Here is a 16025-nt window from a genome sequence, read left to right as displayed (position 1 = left end):
TATGGCACCAAAAATGGTTCTTGGCTCGTAATCATAGGGGAACCTTTTTTAGTGCTATATAGCACCAATTTTGGTGCTTCAGTGGTTCTTCAGCGGTTCTTCAGAGGTTCTTCAGCGGTTCTTCAGAGGTTCTTCAGCGGTTCTTTGACTAAGGTTCTATATAGCACCTCTGAAGAACCGCTGAAGAACCACTGAAGCACCAAAATTGGTGCTATATAGCACTAAAAAAGGTTCCCCTATGATTACGAGCCTTTTTTTTTAGAGTGTATGTTTTGGGAAACTTTCTGGTTAGAGCTGGAGCTCATCCAACTCCAACCTTGGAGAGATTGTGTATCTGTGTATGTGTGCAGTATTCTGGTGTTACAGATCAGTATTAGAGGTGGATTATGGGCAGCCTAGGGAGAGTGACATTATATTACTCTGGACAAGTTGGCGCCTGCTCCAGATCTGGAAGGTGCCTAATTCCAGGGTGAAAACAACAACAAGTGATCTATGGACACGTGCATCTGATTAACTGAAAATGTGTGGAAATTTACTATGACTGTCTATTTTCTTTTAGCCAATCAGAATCATTCAACCTGCAGTAATGATGTGGCTAGACCTCGAACACAGTATAACTGTTGAGAAATTGTATGTACGAAAAAGGGTAGAGGAAGAGCGCGGCCTACAAACTTCTTATGAGACTTGAAGCGGGCTTCTGCTGATGAAACTGCAAACTATTCTTCAGTACAGTTTTCTTTAATTAATTGCACTCCTGACTCTTGGTCTTCATTCTTCACAACTGGTCTTGGGTCCTAAACTGTTATCCCCTAACACAAACACCTAAGTGCTGCTTGAAAGTTTGCAAACTCCTTGCAGAATCTGTGAAAATGTGAATCATTTTAACAAAATAAGAGGGATCATACAAAACTGCATGTTATTTTTTTCAGGTCCTGCTAATTATTCAGTTTTCCAGCATCTTTTGATTTTTGAGACCCATCTTTTCACACTGAGGACAATGGAGGTACTCAAACACAACTATTCAAACATTCACGGATGCTCCAGAAGGAAACACGGCACATTAAGAGCCGGGGGTGAAATCTTTTGAACAGGATGAAGATGTCCACATTTTTCTGGAAGCAACAGAAGATACTTACATGTTTTCTCGGAGGACAAATTAAGTACAATTTACCTTCACCTCAGTTTTCACCCCTGGCTCTTAATGTGGCGTGTTTCCTTCTGGAGCTTCAGTGAATGTTTCAACCTTTTTTAATAGTTGTGTTTGAGTCCCTCAATTGTCCTCAGTGTAAAAAAAGGACTATTATCTATCCATCTATCTATCTATCTATCCACCCCCCCCCCCCCCCTTCTCTCTCTAATGGATAATGCTGTTATAAACAGAAGCAGGGCCTTTCTGAAAAAAAGTACCTGCACTGTTCACTAAAAAAGGTACATAGGAACCGTAAGCAGACAGTTCCTTGTTTTAGTCATTACTTACCATCTTGTTTAGTCAGCACGCCTTCATTCTCAAGTGTCTCTCTGTGAGATCCAAGAATGTTCTCTCTAAAGATGCACGATTTTGTGTTTGGTTTCCTTTTTTTGATTTGTAGTCTCAAAGGTAATATTTGTTTATTTATAGTCTTCTACTGGTCTAGCAGTCTAATCTTTTCAGTTTTAATAGTGTAAGAAATAATTAAAATTGAATCAATTCATATAAAAGAGATACTACAGATTTAAGTTTTCTTAATCTAAAGTTATTATATTGTATATTGTTCTGTTCTCATCCGCAGGCCTAATATGTTCAGAGTGGACCATGTCAGTAAAGCCTCAGGTCAACGGCTCTTTGGGACAGAATGTGATTCTCCCCTGCGACTTCACACACTCGAAACAAAATACTTACACCGGCGTCATCACTGTCAAATGGACAAAGGACAACAAACTCATCATTCACTGCAATCTTCACAACCAGACAAATAGACAAGACAACCTTAACTGCATTAACCTAAGATCATCAGAGAGACTCTCGCTTAACGGTAACCCCAGGAAAGGAGACCTATCCTTGAGTATCAGTAATTTAAAGTTTACTGATGCTACATTGTACAACTGTAGGGTGGAGCTGGATTATATTAAGTTTGGGAAAAACACAGATCTTCTTATCAACGGTGAGCTTTACACATTTGTAAGATCCCCCAAATATACAGTGGTAAGCCTAATAATATACAATATATCGAAGTAGGCTATTTGAATGCCTTTGGGCACTTTTACTACTTTCACTTTTCTTACTGGCGTAGTTCACTCTTAACTATAAACCTGTTCCACAAAGTCTTTATTTTAAGGTGCCGTACATAGTTACAGAAGTTGTACACTCTAAAAAAAAAAAAGGTTCTATATGGCACCAAAAATAGTTCTTGGCTCGTAATCATAGGGGAACCTTTTTTAGTTCTATATAGCACCATTTTTGGTTCTTCAGCGGTTCTTCAGAGGTTCTTCACCGGTTCTTCAGAGGTTCTTCACCGGTTCTTTGACTAAGGTGCTATATAGCACCTCTGAAGAACCACTGAAGCACCAAAATTGGTGCTATATAGCACTAAAAAAGGTTCCCTTATGATTACGAGATTTTTTTTTTTAGAGTGTAATAACAGTAAAATATACATAATTTCAAGGAACTAACTTTAAACCAAACCATAACCTTATAGTAAGTAGTTAATTAATATCACTTGTTTGCTAGGTTTCAAAATGCATATTATTTTTATATTACTATTTTTTGGACCACTGCATGCATGCATTAATTTACCAATATTTTTTTTTTGATTGTCAACTGTAGCTCCGGCACAAATCCTCAGCCTGGATTTAGATGCTAAAGCTAATGGTATGATGCTGAAATGCATTGCCCAAGGGAGTCCGGTTCCAGAAGTGAAATGGACCTCCTCATCTGGGCCACTGGAAAATGGTCCAATCAAAACTCAACTCAGCAACTACATAGTCATCGGCTCAGTTCCATTCTCTGAGCAGGACGTGTACACTTGTCAAGCTGTGAACCCACTGGGCCGAGATCAGAGAACATTTCCACCAGATCATCCAAATTGTTCTGGTCTTTTGATAGCGACTTGTTTTCTGGGATGTTTGCTGTTGCTTGTGCTTGTGGCATTCGTCATGGATGTGATAAAAAGAAGTAAGTATTTTTTTTATATTGTTTGAGCATTTTTGGTTTTATTTTAAAATAAATATATTTGTGCAAATTCTGATGTTCTGTGTGTGTCCAAAAAAGGACGAAGGGAGCTGGCAGTCATGCAACAGTAAGAATGAATGTTATTCGATTAAACTGGCCTCTGAAATAAGGAATCGTTAGTACAAATTATTTTAATGTATCATAATAATTGTTTCATTTTCAGCCATATAGATGAACAAAGGACTCAAACCTCTATATATCAAGCTAATGAGACAGTCTATGCCAATGTCAGCACAAATCCAGCTGGTGAGTATGATGATTAATATAACCTATTTCATTGTCCATTATAGTTGTATCACATATATTAATATGTGCATTAATACTATGTGATACAAACTATAATGGACAATTAAATAGGTTTTATTTTATTATTTTATTTTGAATGAACTAACCCTTTATTATATTACAGTCATGCTCAAAAATGTACATACACGTTGCAGAATCTGCAAAATGTTAATTATTTTAACAAAATAAAAGGGATCATACATAATGCATGTTATTTTGTATTTAGTACTGTCCTGAATAAGATCTTTTACATAAAATATGTTTACATATAGACCACAAGACAAAAAAAATAGCAGAATTTATACAAATGACCCCGTTTAAAAGTTTACATATTGATTCTTAATACTGTGTGTCATTACCTGGATGATCCACAACTGTTTTATTTTTTGCAGATTCTGTAGGGTGTATGTAAACTTTTGAGCATGACTGTGTATTAGATCACCAAAAAAATGTGTCATCATCTACTCACCATCAAACCCGTAAGACAGAGGAGGATCTTTTTAATGAAATATGGCAGATTTCCGTTCCTCCATTGACTGTCTGCAACTTGATGCTTCAAAAAGTTAATAAAGAAATCGTAAAATAAATACATCGAACGGTTTAGTCAAAATTTTCTGAACAGACTCAATTGCTTTACACGAGGAACCAATTTAGGCTTGCATTCACATCTCTGAGATTTCATTAAAAATATCTTCATTTGTGTTTCCAAGTTGAACGAAAGTCTTATGGGTTTGGAACGACATGAGGGTGAGTAAATGATGACAGAATTTTAAGGTGAACTATCCCTTTTATCTTTATAGGTTGTGAACCTAGACTAGATGAAGTGTACTCAAAAGGAGTGTCACCAGAGGGACGAAAAGTGGGACTGATTCCTGGGGCCCCGGACCACAAAAATCCCGGAGGACCCCCCAAACCCCACACCCGCCCTCCTCCACCACCCCAGTAGGCCGGAGTCAAAAGTGAAAGGTAAGGACTATTTATGTGTAACATCCTAATCGCATTGCCTAAATAAAGGGTCATTTAAGTTTACCTTTATGTATATATATTTTCATAGATTTTAATGAACCAACCGATGTTGTCAACAGGCCTCAAACAGAAATCAAACAATGCTGAAAGAAGATATGAAGTGTATCTAAAAACAACAACAAACAACAAAAACGCTGGCCTTTAACTATATGTGAATAAAGGTGCAGTTTAAAAAAAGAAACATTTGTCTTCTTTTTTTGTTTGTGTGATGCAGCAGTTGAATATAACAAGATATTACAGCAGCATGTGAGCTATCTGAAACCTTACAAAAATGTAAGATAGTGGCCCAATTTCACAGACAGGGTTTAGATTAAGCCAGGAATAGGCCTTAGTTCAATTAGGACATAGCTTTTATAAACAACTATACATAGTCTATACATATCCGCCAGTGAGTGTATGAGTTCAGCAATTTGTGCAGAGGTGGGTGACAAAACTAGACACATTCTTTTGATTGCTCCCCTTTGCTTGCGGTGGAAAATGCCTATGACAATGATGAAAATTGTTGTTACTGTTCTTTCATGAATTTAATAATAAAAATAAAAAACGAATGCTCACAAATCTGTATTTTATAACAGTAAAACCTCGTTTAATGTAGTTGCGATGTTATATTGTGTAATGTTTATCAAAATAAAACTGATAAAATAAGTTTGCGTCTTGTGCGTCATAGCAAGACTCAAAAAGGCTCCTTCATCTTTGTTTTATGTTAGTTTGCATTATTATTATGAACTGTTAATGCATAATAACAGAGACAAGACAATTAGGCCTACCTAACGCCAATAAGCATAACAATATTCCAAATAATGAGTGTCAGCACGAAAAAAGAAAGAAAGTTAAGAAAACGAAACCATGTCAAGCAACCATGTAAATAAATAAAGAATCGATCAAATGCACATGTAAACAACGTAAAAGGCCTATAATGCACCATAAAAATCAGTTATTCATTTTTATTTTATAAATACCTTTAATAGCTAGATACAACACTGTAGTGTTTTGTATAAATGTTAATGTTATCTTAAAACACTTTTAGCAGTTAATTTAGAATGTCACATTATGCTATTAGACATGCTAAAGCAGTAAAGCAGCACTTTTTTAAAATTAAACTTTGGCACATTTTTATTTCTACTTTTTATTGTTTGCATCATCAAAGTTGACATTTATTCAACAGTTATTTGTATATTGTCAATAAACATTTATTTTTATGTTGTTGCGTCTGTAAAGGATACACACACACACACACACACACACACACACACACACACACACACACACACACACACACACACACACACACACAAACCTGCAGGAGATTTTTGTTTTGTTTTTGTTTTTTGTTTTGTGAATTATGTTGTTTCAGAAAATCTGTGTTTTGACCGAATGAGTCTGATATACAACAACACGGCGTATAAGCTGGTCTGCAAATGGAGCGAAGAAATGTCACACACTGTTCAAATCTTGTTTAAACTTATAAGTCTGAAGCATTCTTTTCGCATCATTTAAGTTGACATTTATTCAAAAGATAGGCCTATTTGTATATTGTCAATAAGCTTTTTTTTAATTTATTTTTTTTATGTTTTTGCGTCTGTAACGGACACGCACACACACACACACACACACACACACACACACACACACACACACACACACACACACACACACACACACACACACACACACACACACACACACACACACACACACACACACACACACACACACACAGGTGACAGTACCTACATCTGTGCTTGCAACGATTTATTTGGAATGATCGTTGGCGATATAGAGCAAAATGTCAGAATGTCAAAAAGTAATTTAATATTAACGTCTTGTTTTTTTTAATTGTAGCGAATAAAAGCAATCCTGATGTTTGGGAAAGCACGTCCCTCGTCTGATATGTTGCTTATGTTGTTATAGTTAAATAGAAAGAAGAAGAAAAAAAACCTGTAGGAGATTTTTTTTGTGAATTATATTGTTTCAGAAATGTGCTTTTATTATAATAGCCTATTGTAGACTGAGTTTGGTTGAGTGGTCTGTTATGCTTAATAATAAACTGTATGCCCATCCGCGGCTTCACGTTCTCCCATTTATTCACCAGCTGCAAATGCTAAAAATAGTAATAAACAGCATTAGTTTTTGTATGAACAATCATGAATTTGAAAATGCTTAGTAACTCTTTGTATTTTTATTGCATGTTCAGTTTTAATCCAACAGCCTCACTCACAAACTATGGCGTTCGATTGTAACGTCACAGACTCCTTTAGAACGTTCGGTGAGTATAATGTTGAGTGCAACGGCTTATGCTTTTTGTAGCGAGTCGGCGAGTATGTGAGTATGCTGTGCTTTTTAATCAGGGTTTGGTGATCTGAATTTTAATGTTTTAATAACTCTGAGAAGAATCTGCTTAAACTGGGATGTTATTGTCTCGATGTACTGTACATTTAGATAAATAAATGCTACACAGTGGCAGTTTGTGTGAAAATGGGTGGCTGATATGTAAACCAATAATGATCAAACCAGTTTTCTGTAAATGTTGATCATTTATATTTCATTGACCAACCGATAGCTGATACTGTATGTATACGGTATGTTTACTCAACTCATCGCGTCCTTTTCTCTTTCTTTCATAGTGTTTTACAGTTATAGAGTATTGTTCACATCTAGTTCATCTTTCTCCAACATGTCAAATATGTCCACCATTTTTGAGAGTAACGGAGCAGTCATCTGAATACTTGGATGAGCTCATGGCGGCCCTTGCTGCAGGACGGTGGTGGGCCATCATGGAGGTTTCAGATCCCATCCCTGAGGAGCCTGAGGAGTACCTCATCTCAGGCCAGTGTTGGGGAACACCTGTGCCCGCCAGGTCCAAACAGGGAGCACCTGTGCCCACCAAGACCACACAGGGAGCACCTGTGCCTGCCAGGTCCACACAGGGAGCACCTGTGCCCACCAGGTTCACACAGGGAGCATCTGTGCCTGCCAGGTCCACACAGGGAGCACCTGTGCCCACCAGGTCCACACAGGGAGCATCTGTGCCCACTAGGTTCACACAGGGAGCACCTGTGCCTGCCAGGTCCACACATGGAGCACCTGTGCCCACCAGGTCCACACAGGGAGCATCTGTGCCCACTAGGTTCACACAGGGAGCATCTGTGCCCGCCAAGACCACACAGGGAGCACCTGTGCCTGCCAGGTCCACACATGGAGCACCTGTGCCCACCAGGTCCACACAGAGAGCATCTGTGCCCACTAGGTTCACACAGGGAGCACCTGTGCCCACCAAGACCACACAGGGAGCACCTGTGCCTGCCAGGTCCACACATGGAGCACCTGTGCCCACCAGGTCCACACAGGGAGCATCTGTGCCCATTAGGTTCACACAGGGAGCATCTGTGCCCGCCAGATCCACACAGGGAGCATCTGTGCCCACTAGGTTCACACATGGAGCACCTGTGCCCGCCAGGTCCACACAGGGAGCACCTGTGCCCGCCAGGACCACACAGGGAGAAAGGGAAAAGTGGACTCAGAAAAAGCCACAGGGAGCACCTGTGCCCGCCAGGTCCACACATGGAGCTCCTGTGCCCGCCAGGTCAACACATGGAGCACCTGTGCCCGCCAGGTCCACACAGGGAGCGCCTGTGCCCGCCAGGACCACACAGGGAGCACCTGTGCCCACCAAGACCACACAGGGAGCACCTGTGCCCGCCAGGTCCACACAGGGAGCACCTGTGCCCACCAGGTCCACACAGGGAGCACCTGTGCCCGCCAGGACCACACAGGGAGCACCTGTGCCCGCCAGGTCCACACAGGGAGCACCTGTGCCCACCAAGACCACACAGGGAATTTCTAAATATCTATTCATTAATATTTATTTCTATTAATTATACCTTTTATTTAATAAACTTTATGATACACGTTTATTATTGTTATTATTGGTATTCATTTGTTACTAGTGTTTTTATAGGTTATTATCACTGATATCTGAAAATATCATGTGGTACTGTGTCCAAGTTTTGAACTGTTGAATAAGAAAATTTTACTATATAAAAACAAATACGTACCAAATCCCTCCAACATTGCAATTCATCATCCTGTGGATCCAGTTCAGTTCAAACGGAATATAACTGATCCGGTTCACCAGTCCTCATACATCCATGTAAACATCCGATCAGCTGTCGCAAGATGGCGACAGAGAACACTGTGTACTTGCGTTCAGAAAGAAGCAAATGTGAGCAAAGGAATGAACATCCCATTTTATGGAATCGGCTCTTTCCTCACAAAAGTGAAGTGAAGTGAACAAGAGTGTCCTGACCAAAATGCAGGTAGGAAAACTTTTTACTGGAGTAGGCCTAGTGCTGGGTGGAAGGATTCCACTCTGGATTTCATTATGTCAACAATTTAAATTTTCAACCATCCATCCATCCATCCATCCAACCATCATCTTCCGCTTATCCGGGGCCGGGTCGCGGGGGCAACAGTCTAAGCAGAGACGCCCAGACTTCCCTCTCCCTAGCCACTTCCTCTAGCTCTTCCGGGGGAACCCCAAGGCGTTCCCAGGCCAGCCGGGAGACATAGTCCCTCCAGCGTGTCCTAGGTCTTCCCCGGGGCCTCCTCCCGGTGGGACGTGCCTGGAACACCTCCCTGGGAAGGCGTCCAGGAGGCATCCGAAATAGATGCCCGAGCCACCTCAGCTGGTCCCTCTCGATGTGGAGGAGCAGCGGCTCTACTCCGAGTTCCTCCCGAGTGACCGAGCTCCTCACCCTATCTCTAAGGGAGCGCCCAGTCACCCTGCGGAGAAAGCTCATTTCGGCCGCCTGTATCCGGGATCTTGTCCTTTCAGTCATGACCCACAGCTCATGACCATAGGTGAGGGTAGGAACGTAGATTGACTGGTAAATCGAGAGCTTTGCCTTGCAGCTCAGCTCCTTCTTCACCCCGACAGACCGGTACATCGACTGCATTACTGCAGAAGCTGCACCGATCCGTCTGTCAATCTCCCGTTCCATCCTTCCCTCACTCGTGAACAAGACCCCAAGATACCTGAACTCCTCCACTTGAGGCAGGAACTCTCCACCCACCTGAAGCGGGCAAGCCACCCTTTTCCGACTGAGAACCATGGCCTCGGACTTGGAGGTGCTGATTCTCATCCCAGCCGCTTCACACTCGAATTCTCCTCTCCAGTACCCTGGCATAGACTTTCCCGGGGAGGCTGAGAAGTGTGATCCCCCTATAGTTGGAACACACTCTCCGGTCCCCCTTCTTGAAAAGAGGGACCACCACCCCGGTCTGCCAGTCCAGAGGTACTGTCCCCGACCGCCATGCGATGTTGCAGAGGCGTGTCAGCCAAGACAGCCCCACAACATCCAGAGACTTGAGGTACTCAGGGCGGATCTCATCCAACCCCGGTGCCTTGCCACCGAGGAGCTTTTTAACCACCTCGATGACTTCAGCCCGGGTGATGGACGAGTCCACCTCTGAGTCCCCAGCCACTGCTTCCTCAACGGAAGACATGTCGGTGGGATTGAGGAGATCCTCGAAGTATTCCTTCCACCGCCCGACGATATCCCCAGTTGAGGTCAACAGGTGCCCATCTCCACTGTAAACAGTGTTGGTAGGGCACTGCTTCCCCCTCCTGAGGCGTTGAACGATTTGCCAGAATCTCTTCGAGGCCGACCGATAGTCTTTCTCCATGGCCTCACCAAACTCCTCCCAGGCCCGATTTTTTGCCTCCACGACTACCCGGGCTGCAGTCCGCTTGGCCTGCCGGTACCGGTCAGCTGCCTCCGGAGTCCCACAAGCCATCCAGGCCCGATAGGACTCCTTCTTCAGCTTGACGGCATCCCTTACTTCCGGTGTCCACCACCGGGTTCGGGGATTGCCGCCTCGACAGGCACCCGAGACCTTACGGCCACAGCTCCGAGTGGCCGCAGCGACAATGGAGGTGGAGAACATGGTCCACTCGGACTCAATATCTCCAGACTCCCTCGGGATCCGGTCGAAGTTCTTCCGGGGGTGGGAGTTGAAGATCTCTCTGACAGGGGGCTCGGCCAAACGTTCCCAACAGATCCTCACAGTACGTTTGGGTCTGCCGGGTCTGTCCAGCTTCCTCCGCCGCCATCGGATCCAACTCACCACCAGGTGGTGATCAGTTGACAGCTCCGTCCCTCTCTTCACCCGAGTGTCCAAGACATATGGCCGAAGGTCTGATGACACGACCACAAAGTCGATCATCGACCTCCGGCCTAGGGTGTCCTGGTGCCACGTGCACTGATGGACACCCTTATGCTTGAACATGGTGTTCGTTATGGACAAACCGTGGCTAGCACAGAAATCCAATAACAGAACACCGCTCGGGTTCAGATCAGGGGGGCCGTTCCTCCCAATCACGCCCCTCCAGGTGTCACTGTCACTGCCCACGTGGGCGTTGAAGTCCCCCAGTAGAACGACGGAGTCTCCAGTCGGAGCACTTTCCAGCACCCCTCCCAGAGACTCCAAGAGGGCCGGGTACTCCGCACTGCTATTTGGGCCGTAGGCACAAACGACAGTGAGAGACCTATCCCCGACTCGAAGGCGCAGGGAAGCGACCCTCTCGTTCACCGGGGTGAACTCCAACACATGGCGGCTGAGCTGGGGGGCTATAAGCAAACCCACTCCAGCCCTCCGCCTCTCACCATGGGCAACTCCAGAGTGGTAGAGAGTCCAGTGTGGTTCCAGAGCCCAAGCTGTGCGTGGAGGTGAGCCCAACTATCTCTAGTCGGTACCTCTCGACCTCCCGCACAAGCTCAGGCTCCTTCCCCGCCAACAAGGTGACATTCCACGTCCCTAAAGCCAGATTCCGTGTCCAGAGATCGAGTCGTCGGGGGCCTCGCCCTCGACTGCTGCCCGATTCACAAAGCACCGGCCCCTTACGCTCCCTCCTGCAGGTGGTGAGCCCACAGGAGGGCGGCCCCACGTCACTCCTTCGGGCTGAGCCCGGCCGGACCCCATGGGGGGAGGCCCGGCCACCAGGCGCTCGCATACGAGCCCCAACCCCGGGCCTGGCTCCAGGGTGGGGCCCCGACTGCGCCATGCCGGGCGACGTCACGGTCCTTGGTCTGATTGTGGTCATAAGGGTTTGTGAACTGTTCTTGGTCTGGCCCGTCACCAAGGACCTGTTTGCCTTGGGAGACCCTACCAGGGGCATATAGCCCTAGACAACATAGCTCCCAGGATCATTCGGGTACTCAAACCTCTCCACCACGATAAGGTGACAGTTCAACCATTGTTTTGTTTATTTTATGTAGCCTATGTAACATTTATATTTTTCAAAAATCATCACGTAATAATGATGTATATATATATATATATATATATATATATATATATATATATATATATATATATATATATATATATATATTTGTTGAATTATTATTATTAGTAACATTATTTAATTTGTATTAACATGTAGCCTAACTATTTGTATGTTTTATATTGTTCATAATAATAGTATTAATACAGCTATTTATTAAACACTGGTGTCTTTTATCATATTATTGTTTGTCTAAAACACCCTTGATGTGGCTTACTGTTTTAATAACTAATAACGGTCATCTTTACAGTGGTTGCCATATATGACTACACCAAGGATAAGGACGATGTGCTGACGTTTATGGAAGGAGCCATCATCTACATCATTGAGAAAAATGATGACGGCTGCTTCGAGGGAGATTGCAATGGTGCCACTGGTCTGTTTTCCGTCAAAAAAAGTTCATGACCTCAGGAGGTCAAACTAAATATACTGTTAGAGCCCAAGTGTCAGGCTCTTTACTTAAAGCTCCCATGACATGAAATTTTCCTTTTATGAGGTTTTTTAACATTAATATGAGTTAATATTACCTAGCCTGTATATGGTCCCCAAGTGGCTAGAAATTTTGATAGGTGTAAACCGAGTTCTGGGTGTCCCGCTCTGCCTTTGAGAAAATGAGAGCTCGCACAAGCTGATCTGGAATCTCCCCTATATGCCGTCATACGGGGAACGGTTACCTCTATGGTTACCTCACCTTCCTCTGCCCACCCAGAGAATTTTGAGAAAATGGATTCCGTTTATCAGTTGCAATGTCAGCACAGGCTTTACAAACAGACTTTTACCATATGAATTCGACAGCACCGCCACAAACAGTGAGTAACAGTGTTCATTAATGCCTGATCTGTGATCAGTGATTTCTGATGTGTAGCTAATCATTCAAGTTCACGCAGACTTTCTTTCCAAAATCGTTTAATAAAAAGTCAAAAAAAGTCAAAGAGCTTTTTTGCCAAGGACATTTTTACACATACCAGGAATTTGTTTTGGTGTTGTGCAAGTCACACCGAGTCGCCATCTGCGGCGCCTCTCGAGTTGGAAAGAAAAATACAGCGTAACATGAGGAAAGGTGAGGAGAGGAGAAAAAAACAACCCCCAGACTATGCTCCTTTCGGGAGTACAGTGTGGGAACACTAAAAAACACCTCAGCTCGTAAGCACATACACTTTACAACATGAAACACGACTTGCAACAGGGGAGAGGAGTGGGGGGTTGAGGTATCCCAGCACAGGCAGGCGGCCATCCGGTCCTGCAGCCATTTCAGGCGCTGGTCACAGACCCGCTTGTCTGACTGGGGGTAAAAAGCGGCGAAGGCGAGAGATGGGGGGTGGGTGGTCGGGGCGGTGAGTGCATAAATGTGCGTGTGTGTGTAAGAGTTCATGTACATGTATGTGTAGGCCTGGAGAGTCACGCCTGGCATCATAATCTCGGTGCCCCAGTCCGCAAGTTGCCATGGAGACAACCTTGATAAGGTCCTAGTCCGAGTTCAACAGGTGCCTGTGAGGAGTGGGGGAGGAACGCAAGAGCGTCTCACTGCAGTGCTCTTCCGGGGGAGTTGTTGTTCCAACAGCGGCTTTGGCCAAGGCCAGTGCTGGTTGAGGGAGGCCGAAAGCAGATAAGATTGAGATTTGTTTGGTCTTGGGGCGAGTAGCCATAATTTACGACTACTCTCTTAGTTCGTTCTGGTCTCTGAAGCGATCCATTTGCAAAGCCGTGAGCTTCTCCATTATGTTATCCACATTGTGTTTTATCTCCATGATGTTATCCATATTGCGGTTAATAGTCCCAGTCTGAGAGCTGACCGCTCTGCCCACTGCTTCAATCATGACGGGCAGCCTTGTGGAGCTTTGGACAGCTGTCACCGCTTCCTAAATTCCTCGATATACCAGCGCAATGCCTAATCCAATCAGCAGAAAACCTGTTATCATGGTTTCCGAATAGGTAGATATCTTCAATGTCCTCCACGGAAAGAGCCGCTAGACACACGACATGCCACCTCTCTCACGCATCCATCGTGTAGCCAGCAGCGAACATTCCGGCAGGGCAGTCAGGTTCCCCCGAACCCAAGCTTTTCGTCGAAGTTTAAGACAGTAGACTACACACAGAGAAATAGGGTGTCAAAATTGTACCTTTTGGGGTACAACAGCTTGTCGCTGGGGCAGTACCCTTAAAAGAACACATTTGTACCTTTTTTACCACAAAAAGGTTCATAGTAGGACCTTAAGGTACGTATTTGTCCTCTAAGGTACTAATATGCACCTTTTAGGAGTAAAACAGGTACACATATGTCCTTTTAAGGGTACTGCCCCAGCGACAAGCTGTTGTACCCCTAAAGGTAAAATTTTCACACCCTATTTCTCTGTGAAAGCAAGCAGCGGAGGAGGGAGGAGGGAGACGAGAGGACAGGGAGAGAATGCGACTGCCTTCGTTGAGAGCGCAGAGGGAAGACTGTCAGTCAGTCCCGCCCGCTGGCCGCTAGTTGTGGTGAAAGCATAGCCTAAAAATCTAGATGCACCCTAGCGGCAGAAAATTTATTTTGCCGCGAGTGTAGTCTAGCAACTCTCGGTAGACCTGAGAGCTGGAAAAACCAAACTCTGGTCAGGCCAATCACAGCGTGTGTAGAGTCGGTGGGCGGGCTTAACATAATGACGGCACGTCACGGCAGAGTTGCGGAGGTTCTGCATGCTACTCGTAAACAAAGAAGCTGATGAATAGCGGTCTTTTGAATTGCCTTTGGCTGCGACTCTGGAAGACTTGGAGTTAAGCTTTTCTTTGAGAAAAGAACAAAGAACGGCACTGAAGTCATTCTTAAGAAAAGAAGATGTGTTCGAAGTTTTGCCTACTGGATACGGCGAAAGTCTATCAACTAACGTTAGCTCGGCTTCACCTTCTTCTTTGCTCTGGTTGGTTGTGGCGCTCATGACGCTATCCAATTGCGTTCAGAGGGAATTTGAAAGACAACCGTTTATCCCGCCCCTCGGATTGAGCCCTGTCAAGGGTGAGTTTCCAGACCCAACATCTTGATGTGGGTCTGGCTTGTCACTGTCAGGCTAGTGAAAGCATTTTGTGAGGAAAACACTCATTTCACATGCAAAGATGTCAGCCAATCACAACAGTGGGCGTTTTCTCTGAAGTCTCACAGCAGACACGCCCCTTCAAACAGAGCATTCAAGCCAGAGGGCTAATATCAGAATAGAAAAATGCCTTTTATTTCTAAATTATGACATTTTTTTTAATGTAAAAAACATACTAACAATATAAGTATACCTCAGGAAACATTATAAAATAAAATAATACACAAAATCCATGCCATGGGACCTTTAAAAAAACGCCTAATTTAAGTAAACTGCCAGTCAGGTTTAAGGTCTTGGTTGTTATTGAGCAAAGCGATGCGTTTGTGTAAGAAAAATATACATATTTAACACGTCAACTTGCATGAACTGCGTGAGGCGTTAGGTTACACTTTCTTCGTAAGTTGAAAACAGAAGGCTGTCTGGCGGAAGCTAGGTATTTGACTTTATGAAGTTTTAAATATGTATATTTTTCTCACACAACCAAATCGATTCGCTTCAAAAGGCCTTTATTAATGTCACATTTATCAGCTCTCTGTGATGAGATCACCGTTTACATAGGGGAGAGCGGGGCACAACCTAACGCTTTTTGACTTTCTCAGATGTGTAAATCCACTCAGGGTTCAGAATATTTATTTTTTATTTTTATATTTATTTTTCCCCATTTCACAAGTCTAGTACAATTATGTGGTTTTGTTTTATTAATACAGTGTATACTTTTGAAATGTGACAACATGCCCCATAGGTGGGGTACATTGTAACATGGGCAAATGACAGCTTAAAATGTTACCTGATATAATAAATAAAAAAATCCAAGACAAACTCAAATATCTTGTCAATAAAATACAATTATTGACTTTTTAAAATAAAATGATGGCATTTTTTAATCATTCAAATTATACTCATTTTTTAGTTTGACAATAAACCCATCGCTAAATACAACTATAGCCTACATCTGTATAGTTAAAAACATAATGAATTATTTCTGAACATTTTCTTTTTCTCATGGTTTCTCAAAATAATTCATAAAACTATAGAACATAATAGCATAGTTCTATAGGGGCACAGTGTAACGCAGTGTTACAATCTGCACAATGGG

The 16025-nt window shown here is 43.5% G+C and overlaps 1 protein-coding gene across 1 annotated transcript; it reads left to right on the top strand.

Annotated features, from left to right (window-relative positions):
- Nucleotides 1-1775: 1775 nt before the first annotated feature.
- Nucleotides 1776-4689, top strand: siglec15l (sialic acid binding Ig-like lectin 15, like). The gene is made up of 6 exons (XM_079836595.1): nt 1776-2141; nt 2804-3151; nt 3248-3275; nt 3372-3454; nt 4294-4459; nt 4579-4689. Exons 1-5 carry the CDS (start codon nt 1793-1795, stop codon nt 4437-4439), a joined length of 954 nt encoding a protein of 317 aa, XP_079692721.1. The 5' UTR covers nt 1776-1792; the 3' UTR covers nt 4440-4459; nt 4579-4689.
- Nucleotides 4690-16025: the final 11336 nt, after the last annotated feature.

This window comes from Gobio gobio, assembly GCF_949357685.1.
Source record: "Gobio gobio genome assembly, chromosome: 15".
Classification (NCBI taxonomy): Eukaryota; Metazoa; Chordata; class Actinopteri; order Cypriniformes; family Gobionidae; genus Gobio; species Gobio gobio.
This window is presented reverse-complemented; position numbering and strand designations above follow the sequence as displayed.

Coding starts and splice junctions, on each gene's coding strand:
- siglec15l (XM_079836595.1), top strand. CDS start 1,793: ATGTCAGTAAAGCCTCAGGTCAACGGCTCTTTGGGACAGAATGTGATT. Junction 3,276..3,371: donor GAGCTGGCAGTCATGCAACA/GTAAGAATGAAT, acceptor TTTCATTTTCAG/CCATATAGATGAACAAAGGA. Junction 3,455..4,293: donor TGTCAGCACAAATCCAGCTG/GTGAGTATGATG, acceptor TTATCTTTATAG/GTTGTGAACCTAGACTAGAT.